This window comes from Perissodus microlepis, chromosome 3, assembly GCF_051167445.1.
Source record: "Perissodus microlepis isolate ML-2025 ecotype Zambia chromosome 3, ASM5116744v1, whole genome shotgun sequence".
NCBI classification, from domain to species: Eukaryota; Metazoa; Chordata; class Actinopteri; order Cichliformes; family Cichlidae; genus Perissodus; species Perissodus microlepis.
The window spans coordinates 3,754,835-3,767,561 of record NC_140463.1 but is presented as its reverse complement, the minus strand read 5'-3'; the positions used below and the strand labels follow the sequence as shown (position 1 = coordinate 3,767,561).

The 12,727-nt window shown below is 42.4% G+C and overlaps 1 protein-coding gene across 2 annotated transcripts in view; it reads right to left on the bottom strand.

Annotated features, from left to right (window-relative positions):
- LOC146389482 (uncharacterized) overlaps window positions 1-12,493 on the bottom strand; it is a 35,246-nt gene extending 22,753 nt beyond the window's left edge. The window contains exons 1-4 of one of the 2 annotated variants that reach the window (XM_084912308.1): window positions 11,449-12,493; window positions 8,547-8,785; window positions 3,182-3,223; window positions 103-1,894 (exon numbers count right to left, since the gene is read on the bottom strand). In XM_084912308.1, the coding sequence (XP_084768434.1) occupies window positions 103-1,064 (962 nt within the window). In that variant the 5' untranslated portion in view covers window positions 1,065-1,894; window positions 3,182-3,223; window positions 8,547-8,785; window positions 11,449-12,493. Of the gene's footprint in view, window positions 1-102; window positions 1,895-3,181; window positions 3,224-8,546; window positions 8,786-11,344; window positions 11,365-11,448 lie in introns of those variants that run through there. The other variant, XR_014797578.1, reaches the window with a different exon arrangement.
- Window positions 12,494-12,727: the final 234 nt, after the last annotated feature.

The following is a 12,727-nucleotide window of genomic DNA, read 5'->3' as shown; positions in this document are numbered from 1 at the left end:
TGTTACTATTTTTATGTTTTCGGCATTTCTGATTTATTTCCCATGATTTTAAGATTTATTGCTGATTATAGGATTTTAAGTGATGAGTTCATGTTTACTTACAGGGCTTTTTTAGAGGCTTTGACCACTGGCAGCATTCTCAGAAGAGCCTCCTCTGAAGCAGAATATTTCTTGAAGTCAAACTCATCCAGATCTCCTGATGACAGTAAGATGAAGGTCAGAGCTGAGCACTGAGCAGGAGACAATTTACCTGTGGAGAGACTTCCTGAACTCCTGCCCTGCTGGATCTCCTCCACTAGAGAATGATCATTCAGTTCGTTCAGACAGTGGAGCAGATTGATGCTTTTCTCTGCAGACAGATTCTCATGGAGCTGTGCCTTGATATACTGGACTGTTTCCTGATTGGTCTGTGAGCTGCTTTCTGTCTGTGTCAGCAGACCTCGTAGGAGAGTCTGATTGGTCTGCAATGAAAGGCCCAGGAGGAAGCGGAGGAACAGGTCCAGGTGTCCATTTGGACTCTGTAAGGCTTTGTTCACAGCACTCTGGTAGAAGAAATGTAGTTTGTATTTTGTTCTGAGGGTTTTAAATACGTGAGGTGTTTCTAGATTCAGCAGATTAATTCCAGAGTTGATGAAGGTCAGGTGGACATGAAGAGCAGCCAGAAACTCCTGAACACTCAGATGGATGAAGCAGAACACCTTGTCCTGGTACAGTCCACTCTCCTCTTTAAAGATCTGTGTGAACACTCCTGAGCACACTGAGGCTGCTGTGATATCGATGCCACACTCTGTCAGGTCTGATTCATAGAAGATCAGGTTTCCTTTCTGCAGCTGATCAAAAGCCAGTTTTCCCGGAGACTCAATAATCTTCCTGCTCTCTGGACTCCAGTGTGGATCTGTCTCAGCTCCTCCATCATATTTGACCTTCTTCACTTTGGCCTGAACCACCAGGAAGTGGATGTACATCTCAGTCAGGGTCTTGGGCAGCTGTCCTCCCTCTCTGGTTTCCAGCACATCCTCCAGAACTGTAGAAGTGATCCAGCAGAAGACTGGGATGTGGCACATGATGTGGAGGCTTCATGATGTCTTGATGTGGGAGATGATCCTGCTGGCCTGCTCCTCATCTCTGAATCTCTTCCTGAAGTACTCCTCCTTTTGTGGGTCAGTGAACCCTCTGATCTCTGTCACTCTGCCAACACACTGTGGAGGGATCTGATTGGCTGCTGCAGGTCGTGTGGTTATCCAGAGGCGAGCAGAGGGAAGCAGTTTCCCCCTGATGATGTTTATCAGCAGCACATCCACTGAGGTGGACTTTCTAGGGTCAGTTAGGATTGTAGTTTTGTGGAAGTCCAGAGGAAGTCGACACTCATCCAGACCATCAAAGATGAACACAACCTGGAAGTCTTCAAAGCTGCAGATTCCTGCTTCTTTGGTTTCAGCGAAGAAGTGATGAACAAGTTCCACCAAGCTGAACTTTTCCTCTTTCAGCACATTCAGCTCTCTGAAAGTGAATGGAAATATGAACTGGATGTCCTGGTTGGCTTTGTCTTCAGCCCAGTCCAGGGTGTATTTCTGCGTTAAGAATGTTTTCCCAATGCCAGCCACTCCCTTTGTCAGCACTGTTCCGATTGGTTTATTTCTTCCAGGTGAGGCTTTAAAGATGTCTTCTCGTCTGATTGTAGTTCCTAGTCTGCCTGGTTTCCTGGATGCTGTTTCAATGTGTCTGACCTCATGTTCATCACTGACCTCTTCAGTCCCTCCCTCTGTGATGTAGAGCTCTGTGTAGATCTGATTCAGAAGGGTTGGGTTCCCTGCTTTTGCGATCCCCTCAAACACACACTCAAACTCATCCTTCAGGTTACACTTGAGTTTAAGTTGACAGCACTGAAGAGTCTCTGAATTAAAAACAGTATTTGAGATGATTAGTCTACTATGGTCTATATTTATACATTTATTTATTTGCACCTTAAATTTGTTTCAATTCATTAGATGTTTGGTTAAATATATGTTGTTCTTTTGAATTTCACCAAAACATGCTTTGTTTATTAAATATTTCATTTTGTGTTTTAATCTCCTGCCTATATGATCTGAGTCTGTGTGTGTTCGTGTGCGCTGTGTGGTCATGTAGGCGCAAGCATGTGTGCCCCGGTCACAGCTCCTTTCAGCTTGACCGAAGATAAGTCACTGCCACGTTGCTCTCAGCTAATGAAAATTTATCAAGAACAGAAGCTGCAATCTGAATATATCCAAACTGCTGCATTTTAATCTGTTGTTAAGTGACTCAGTCAGTATGAGTTTTGTAGAGCGCTGAGTTTGCTAATTTCAGGGTTTTTTTTTTAATGAGTATTAGCTCGAAGATTCAGCTTTAACATTAGCTCTAACATTAACATTCTTCAATATTAAATATGATTTACCTATCTCTAATAATGGGCTATGTACCACAGGCCTTCTAGCTGGCAGTAATTAAACCTTTACTCAAAAAGCCATCCATAGACCCAGCTGTCTTAGCTAATTATAGGTCAATCTCCAACCTTCCTGTCATTTCAAATATCCTTGAAAGAGTAGTTGTCAAACAGCTAACAGATCTGCAGAGGAATGGCTTATTTAAAGAGTTTCAGTCAGGTTTCAGAGCTCATCACAGCACAGAAACAGCTTTAGTGAAGATTACAAATGATCGTCTTATGGCCTCTGACAGTGGACTCATCTCTGTGCTTGTCCTGCTAGAACTCAGTGCAGTTTGTATCTTATCTATCTAATAGACACCAGTTTGTTCATGTAAATGGAGAGTTCTATTCATACGTTTTTTTCTTCCCGCTGTTGCCAAAGTGCTTGCTCATAGGGGGTCATATGATTGTTGGCTTTTTCCCTGTATGTATCATTGTAGGGTCTACCTCACAATATAAAGCGAGTTGAGGTGACTGATGTTGTGATTTGGTGCTGTATAAATAAATTCAATTGAATATGAACCATCCTCACGTGTCAACTGAAGCTCTGTATCCATCAAGAAATCTAGTGAACTAAAGAGACTATTAAATCAACCAGGTGTTCATTCAATAGAGCTCGGACATTTGTCGTAATGCAGAGCTGAGGCTACAGAGAAACCAGAGCTCTGATTAGTCACATCAGGCTTTATGTGTTATGGACTCATCAGTATTTCCTGAGACCAACTACTGAATTCTTACCTTCTGATGAAAGTGATGAAGCTGCCTGGGCTGAAGGACTTCCTGTTGGAGGAAAGTTCAGGTTGAGTAATAAATATGTCTTCAAAAAAATGTAAGTATGATATTTGTACTCAATTATTTGAGAAGGAAAGACAAAATAAAAAGTAAGACTAAAATACTTAAATACATTTATAAAATAAGAATGACAATATGAGATCCAAGATGGCGTCACAAATGGATGCCCTGGTACTTCCGTCTTGTTTTTGTGCATAATTTGTGTGTCTGGACATGCTTCTGGATATTCTTACACCAGAGAACTACAGGACTAAAACACTTTTGTTTTTTTTCCAGTATTTGTCACATCTGCGATGGATTTACTACAGACTTTGGACACAATGAGGGCTGCTTCTAACAGCGCGGATGAGTTTAGAGACACTGTCACCTCCACTTCTGCGAGGATAGCGTGGTGCGTGTGCCATCACGCACCACGGTGAGTTATAATAATGACAAACACGGTGAGTTATAATAATGACAAACACTGGTTTACTCCTAAAATCAAACAGCTGTGGCTAGAAAAGTGAAAGGCGTTCAGATGCGGAGTCAGGGACTACTACAGAGACGCCAAGTACAGGTTCAGTAAAGAAGTGGACACTGCTAAACACCAGCATTTTGAGAAGACGCATCAGATCTCAGATAACGACTCAGCCTCTGTGTGGAAAAGGAATAATTTAGGAATATCACTAACTACAAGCCTAAGGCTACGTCCACACTAGCCCGGATAGATTTGAAAACGGCGTTTTCATATGAAAACGCTCCACGTCCACACTATCATTTTCAGTTGTTTTCACAGAATTGCGCGTCCTCATTGACACGGCCGAAAACACTTACGTTCCAGTACTGCACATGCGTGAAATGCAAGAAGATTCAACCTGCCTCATTTCTGTCTGGCACTTATTTACTTTCTGGCTCTTTGAAACGTCGGGGCAACATGTCAAGGAAAAGCACAGAGTTTTTTTTTTTTTTAATGGACTAACAATGAGGTGGAGTTGTTGCTGCGAGAAAGTACAAAGTTGCAAAAACGAGTGAAAGTTAAAAAATGTGAAGAAAAGCTATTTGAAGCATGTACAAACTGATATTAATCTTTAATAGGGCTGTCTAAATTGACAGCAAACAAAACAAATGCTGTATAATTCCCTCTGCTATCTTAGTTTAATTGGTCACACGACTGCATCATATGACTAACATGCGTCATCGTTTTAGAAAGTCTCAATTTTTCGCTGTCCACACTGCGATGCGAAAGCTCCGTTTTAAAAGAAAGGAATTTTCGAGAGCGTTTTCAAAAAGCTGCGTTTTCTTTCGGGGAAAACGACATCTCAATGTGGATGTGAGGCCAAAACAGAGAGAAAACAAACCCCCCACTCCACTGATGACTTGCTCTTGGACAACACCCTCAACGACTTTTACTGTCGTTTTGATGAGCCATCAAGCACCCTTCATACCTCCACCAGCCCCAACAATAGGGACACTCTGGACACTCATCAACCCACCTCCCCCTCTCCCCCACCACAGAGCCATCACTACAACCAAAGACTTCACCCACAACACCCCCCTTCTCACCCCACACCTATGAGGATCTCACACCACCTTCTCCCACTACAAACCTTCATATTCATGAAGCAGATGTGAGGAAGCAGTTTAAGAGCCTGAATGCTCAGAAAGCTCCTGACTCAATGTGTCTCCTGTCACTCTCAGAGACTGTGCAAATGCAAATATGCCTGCTTCAAGTCCTCCACCACAGTCCCTGTCCCCAAGAAGCCAAGGTTTACTTGAATAAATTACTACAGACCTGTGGTTCTCACATCCGTGGTCATAAAATAATTTGAGTGCCTGACCCTCACGGACCCCCTGCTTTTTGCATACAGTGCCAACAGGTCTGTAGACGATGCTATCAAGATGGCTCTACACCTTAACCTGCAGCATCTGGACTTCCTGGGAACCTATGCCAGAATCCTATTTGTGGACTTCAGCTCTGCCTTCAACACCATTCTTCCAGACCATCTCCAAGACAAACTTTCCCAGATAATTATACTTGATCCCATCTGCTGGTGTTTCACTGACTTCCTGACTGAAGAAGAATGTCTTTGACTCCCGGACCATCATCACCGGCTCCCCCCAGGGCTGTGCTCTTTGTCCTCTGCTCTTCTCCCTGTACACCAACTGCTGTACCTCCAAACACCAGTCTGTCAAGCTAATTAAGTACCCATCGCGCCTTTGAATGAACGATAGTCTATAGCAGACCTTCCCAAAGTTTGGGGCGCAGAGCCATTGCAGGGGGGGTGCGGCATGAAAAGGAAAAAAAACAAAAAAAAAAAACAACCATGGGGCTCCCACACAAACGCAAAGCAGGAGATGAAGCATCGCTGAATATGTTTCCAAACCAACTTCATTCTAAGCCAAAAACTAGAAAATATGGTGAAGCATATCTTCCCTTTGGTTTCACCTGCACAAGTGCCGAGGTAGGTCTCCCTGCAGAATTGGTTTTCCCTTCGTGGGGAGCAGCGCTGGGCTCTCCAAATCACGGACAAACAGTATCCCATATTCTTGATTTTTAGTTCACAAACACTTGTTGTAATGACTAACTACTCCTGACATTTTGGAGATGTTAGCTCTTTATACAGTAAAGTTACAGCGGGATACAAATAATATCAGGCTGATCCTGCCACGATTTGTTCCCCCTGTCTAAATCACGGACAAACAGTATCCCACAGCTGTTTATGTTTTTAAACCAATTTTGCACAGAGAGACATTTTTTTTGAAAAATGTATTGATAGCAATGTTGAATATTATTACACAGGAAAAAAACAACTACATGTAAAATAATTACACCGTGACGCCTCTGCCTTTCTAAATAGAGGGACAGTAACTGCGTGTTTATATGTAAGAGTGTAAAACCTGAAGATATAGACAAAATATTGTTAATCTGACTATCTGCCATTCTGCAATTCCTCTCATGTAAACAATAACATGGCGCACAGCTGACGTGAAAAAAGGCACATACCTTTAACATTGCGTGAGGAACTCTGTATTCCTCCTCCACACATAAACGCAAAAAATGAGTTTTAAAAAATCTTCGTTTTCGGTGATTTGAAACGCCGTTTACGTGTGGACGAAACAGCTGCGTTTTCAAAAATACCCGTGTAGGTGCGGACGTAGCATAAAAGAGTTAGTAGTTTATTTTCTTACTACCTGCAGATTACTTGTATTTGCTTAATTGTTTACTAAATGTTTGAGGTGTGAAATAAACCGCAATTGAGCAAAATATGGGTGTGTGTGGTTGGAGGATGTGTTAGTGCGTGCGTGCGTGTGCGCGCGTGTGTGTGTGCGCGCGTGCGAGGGGAGGCACGAACATTTTTCTGTAAAACAAAGGGGGGCCCAGCGAAAAAAGTTTGAGAACCACTGGTCTATAGGATAACTGCTAACTGCAAGAACAATACACGGTTAAAGTGGAACAGCGAAGCACAAGTACAAAAGCAAAGGGGTTGTCACATGATTCGGAAGGCATTCTGGGCCCAGCCAATCAGAGCCAGAGGATTTCGTTACGCGGGCATTTGCCCATAACACGGGCAGAAATATTGCCGTTAAGTGCCTTCTTAACTTGAATTTTTCGTTAGATGGGGTATTCGTAAGTTGGGGTTCCACTGTATTTGAGAAGTGAAATGAAGTTTATTGGATTTACAGAAAGTGTGCAATAATTGCTTAAACAAAATCAGGCAGGTGCATAAATTTGCACACCACAAAAAAAGAAATGAAATCAATATTTAGTAGATCCGCCTTTTGCAGAAATTACAGCCTCTAAACGCTTCCTGTAGGTTCCAATGAGAGTCTGGATTGTGGTTGAAGTATTTTGGACCATTCCTCTTTACAAAACATCTCTAGTTCATTCAGGTTTGATGGCTTCCAAGTATGGACACCTCTCTTTAACTCACACCACAGATTTTCAATAATATTCAGGTCTGGGGACTGAGATGGCCATTCCAGAATGTTGTACTTGTTCCTCTGCATGAATGCCTTAGTGGATTTTGAGCAGTGTTTCAGGTCGTTGTCTTGCCCCGGCGCAGCTTCAGCTTTGTCACTGATTCCTGGACATTGGTCTCTAGAATCTGCTGATACTGAGTGGAATCCATGTATTCCTCAACTTTGACAAGATTCCCAGTCCCTGCACTGGCCACACAGCCCCACAGCATGATGGAACCACCACCACATTATACTGGAGGTAGCAGGTGTTTTTCTTGGAATGCTGTGTTCTTTTTCCTCCATGACATAACACCCCTTGTTATGCCCAAATAACTTAATTTTAGTTTCATCAGTCCACAGCACCTTATTCCAGAATGAAGCTGGTTTGTCCAAATGTGCTTTAGCAAACCTCAAGCGGCTCTGTTTGTGCTGTGGGTGGGGAAAAGGCTTCCCCTGCATGACTCTCGCATACAGCATCTCCTTGTGTAAAGTGCGCTGAATGGTTGAACGATGCACAGTGACTCCATCTGCTGCAACATGATGTTGTAGGTCTTTGGTGCTGGTCTGTGGGTCGACTCTGACTGTTCTCACTATTCGTCGCTTCTGTCTATCCGAGATTTTTCTTGGTCTTCCACTTCGAGCCTTAACTTGAACTGAGCCTGTGGTCGTCCATTTTCTCAATATGTTCCTAACTGTGGAAACAGACAGCTTAAATCTCTGAGACAGCTTTCTGTATCCTTCCCCTAAACCATGATGGTGAACAATCTTTGTCTTCAGGTCATTTGAGTAGTTTTGAGACCCACATGTTGCTACACTTCAGAGAAAACTAAAAGAGGAGGGAAACTTACAATTGACCCCCTTAAATACTCTTTCTCATTATTCTATTCACCTGTGTATGTAGGTCAGGGGTCACTGAGCTTACCAAGCCAATTTGAGTTCCAATAATTAGTTCTAAAGGTTTTGGAATCAATAAAATGACAACAGTGCCCAAATTTATGCACCTGCCTGATTTTGTTTAAACAATCCTTGCACACTTTCTGTAAATCCAATAAACTTCATTTCACTTCTCAAATATCACTGTGTGTGTCTCCTATATGATATATTTAACTGACATTTTTTATTGGAACAACCAATGATTTTTACAGGAAAATAATGACTATTAACAAGGTTGCCCAAACTTTTGCATCCCACTGTATATATCAATCTGCTCAGCACTTTTAAATTTTATTTAAGTGTTTGTCTTACAGCATGTTTTGCACTAAGTACTGCAGCAATTTCCTAATCTTGTAAACCTGCTCAACTTTAGGTAATAAACCCTTTCTGATTCTGATTGTGTCAGCAGTGTTTAATGTTTCTTTTTTCTCTTACTGACCTCCTTTCAGCCTCCCTAAAATCGACCTCGCCACCTCCATCACATGGTCTGAATACACCTGCACCATCACTTCTACTGTTTTCAGTCTGTCTGCGTTCTCCAGCTGGCACTTATAGATTTTAGGGAAGTCAGCTCCAGGTTCATACTGCAGGTAAAAGTGGAAAAGCTTCAGCTCCTCTTCTCCCAAATTCTTCAACATTTCCAGCAGCTGCGCTGGTGAGGGCTTCTCCATCTTTGATCTGTTAAACATGAAATCATGTGAACAGTCACAGTCTCTATCACATCTACATTTTACTAATTTAGTTTCAAGTTTTATTGTCATGTACAGATAAATAGTGTAGCCACATGTATCCATAATGAAATTCTTTGGCTCGTGCCCCTCAGCTTTACATGAGCATAGAGAGAGTGTGCAGTTATATTAACGAGAAAATAACAGAAATTACCAGTGGTAATAATAAAAGACAAAAGGAGGGGAAAAAAATTATTAAATATTAGAGAATTTACGACTAGTTAGCATTTACAAGTTTCTGCAAGAATTTTACTAAAGAAATGTAGTACAGTGGAACCCCGACTTACGAAATTAATTCATTCCCGAGGGTTCAGCGCCTTCGTAACCTGAATTTTTTGTGAAACGGGTATTCTTAAGTCGGGGTTCCACTGTATATTGCACAGCTGATTAAATGTTTGATCTGGATTATTTAGGTTTTACTTAACATTTTTTTTTCTTGGATGGATTCTTCTGGGATGGGAATAACATCACAAACTGAATAATAAAGAATCAACAATAAGACCGGATACAATAAGAACTAACCCCAAAACACCAAAGAATCATTAAAAGAGAATTGTGCAGAAATAAGTGTGACATGCAACTTTAATCCTAACACTGCTGTTAAAGAGTTATACCTGAGGATGTTTAAAGTGAGGTTTCTAAATCAGGAATCTGGTACCAAGGAAATCATTATAATAACATTTACAATATAATTATCTGATGATGGGTTAACTCTGGTCCTTGGAGATATTCTCAGGTTCCCGTTGAATCTAATGAGCTAGTTGTCTGTGAAGGTTCTCAGTCATCCAGGTCATCGTAGTCAAAGGAGCTTGCAAAGAAAAGCGTCTGGACTTCTTTAAGTTTACTTGAAGACGTTTCACCTCTCATCCGAGAAGCTTCTTCAGTTCTAAGGTCAAATGGTGGAGAGTCCCAGATATAAACCTAGTGGGAGTATCCCCCCACAGAGGGACAAAAGGACCCCCTGATGATCTTCTAATCGCCTGAGCCAAGGTGTGAAACTGGGTGTGGGTCCCAATCAGCCAGAGTTTCGGGTGAGCTCATTGTGAAACCTGGCCCCACCTTATCATGCGAATTCCTGAGGTCAGATGGCCCAGGATGTGAGTGGGCGTTAAGGCGTCTGGGAAGGGATCTCAAAACTGGATTATAGATGGCAGAGAGTTGGTGTCGTAAACCCCTGCCTCTGTTCAAAGATGGTCGCTCACAGTGGACATAGATGGCTTCTTTCACTCCTCTTTCAAACCATCTGTCCTCTCTGTCCAAAATGTGAACATTGGCATCCTCGAAAGAGTGTCCTTTATCCTTAAGATGCAGATGGACTGCTGAGTCTTGTCCTGTGGAGGTGGCTCTTCTGTGTTGTGCCATGCAACACATGGCACAACACAGAAGATCATCAGGGGGTCCTTTTGTCCCTCTGTGGGGGGATACTCCCACTAGGTTTATATCTGGGACTCTCCACCATTTGACCTTAGAACTGAAGAAGCTTCTCGGATGAGAGGTGAAACGTCTTCAAGTAAACTTAAAGAAGTCCAGACGCTTTTCTTTGCAAGCTCCTTTGACTAATGAGCTAGTTCTCCTCTGTCAGAGCAGACAAACACAAGTATTAGCTGAGCTTAAACTTAGGCCACTGAGGGCTGCACTCACAGGCTGGAGCTGATCACTCGCTCTAAAACACACAAGTTTCACACAAATCCCAATTACTCAGAACATCTTTCTTCTGGTTACAGTTGGAAATGTCTGACGCTCAAACTATTCATCCTCGTCTATCCAGCACCACCTGAGACATCTGAGTGGAAGTTCCTCCCTACACTGTGTTTGAAGCAAAGCACAAAGGAGACACCTGCTGGAGCATCTGCAGGTGTCCTACTCAGCCTCTTCACTACAGAAACACCTACAACATCCACTCTTTATACTCTGACTGCTGTGTTTGTGAAAACACTCCAACATACACCGCTTCACATATGAACATAGAAATGTGTGTGAAACACAGCTGAGCTGACATTAAACATGATAGAGGATTTATTCACAAACACTGAGTCACAACAACATTTACACACACATTACCTCTTTGCAGGAGAACCACCGCCCTTTAACTTGTCACTCAGTAAGGACACAGATCTGGGTGGAGGTTGTCATGTAATTAATATATCCTTAGTGCTTATTTTCTTTATTATATTGTTTTATGTACTTTAATAATGAAGGTTTGTAAAGCAAGGCCACTTTTGACTCATAAACTAAGTGCTCAGCCAGACTGAAAAACAGGAAGTTAGTGTAGAGCTATACAAGAATGTTTGTATCGAAACTGTGACGTGTAAAGTACCAAAATAATACCTATATGAGACAGTTTATGATTCTAATGTTAGAGATCTGCGGCTGCCTTTGGGGTGTGCAGGGCTCTCTCTTCCGGAAGATAATTAAATAAACAATTATAAATGTTTGACCACTATGAGTCGGTTTTCTCTGTTCTATCATGGGGACAAAAGAATCTGGGTTTAATAAGGTCCAGGTTCATGTTTAGTTCCTCGTTTCTTCCTGTGAATAATGATGGAGCAGTGATGTGAGTGCTGAGTTGTGACATGGAGAAGAGTCATGGACAGTTAGAGATGGTCATCTCACCTCTGAGCTTTGGTCTGGCTCTCATGTTCCCCACACAGAGTGGTTTTAGAGGGAGGGACTCCCTCCTCTCTGTCCTCACACTGATCCATGCTGCTCAATTCACATCAGCTCACACACACTTTCCACCTTCAGCTGCAGAGGAAACACAAGTCATTCATGTTCACATCAACTGAAACCCTCCTTTCCATCACTGTGCTGTCCAAATATCAGCTGCTGCTTTCTTGCTTCATGTCAGTGTCAGCTGAATGCAGTCAGACAGCAGTGTGAGGCAGAGGAAGCTGCCATCGCTGCTCTACTTCTACTATCAGTCCACTAGATGGAGCCATGAAGCACAAACGATGCATTCACTGACACACATGGATTTACTGGTAATGAGAAGCTTCTTCCATTTAGTAATCAGGGAGTTTCATCAACCACCAACTCTGCTGCTGCTCTCATTCCTGGATTCTAATCACACAGGAAAAGCAGCTTTTTAACTCGTGTCTTTAAGAGTTCTTATTGTTAGCTTAGCGTCAGAGCTCTGGCACGTGTTTTGTGTGTAAATATTAAACACAGTGACAGTAAAGGAGGTAAAGGGCTGTGACGTCATTAAGTAAGCTGCGTCCTCTGCGGACTCTGAGTGAACTCAAAGTACAAACACAAACACGAACGTAGCTCAGAATGGCGGACACACTCGGCCTCGTTGGTCCAGCTGTGAGTCCGTTACCGTGAACTAGTGATGGCCAAATGAAGCTTTCTGAAGCACTAAAGCTTGTATTGAAAAACGGTTCATTACTAGAAGCTTTTCAATACCGTCCTCTCTGGTGACATCTGGTGGCCAAAAATATGAAGAGCAGCTTTAATCCACAAAATAAAACCAACTGCTTCATTAAGATTGCTCACTCTACAGAGTGGAATTCTGTCTGATATTGGGCCGCCGCTGTGTTGCTTTAAACGTGTATTTTTTGGGGGTTAGAAAATGTGGTTTCTTTGTTTAATAAATAATTTTGACCAGAAAACTCTCCTTGTTTAAACATGCACCATTGTGTGGTCTTTCTTTGCTTGTGAGTTCTTCATGTTGGTAAATACAATAATTGAAAAATACCACGTTACATATAATATACATATAATAATGTACAACACATTATGGAGTATACGGGCGATCGTGGCTCAAGAGTTGGGAGTTTGCCTTGTAATCAGAAGGTTGCCGGTTCGAGCCCCGGCTTGGACAGTCTCGGTCATTGTGTCCTTGGGCAAGACACTTCACCCGTTGCCTACTGGTGGTGGTCAGAGGGCCCGG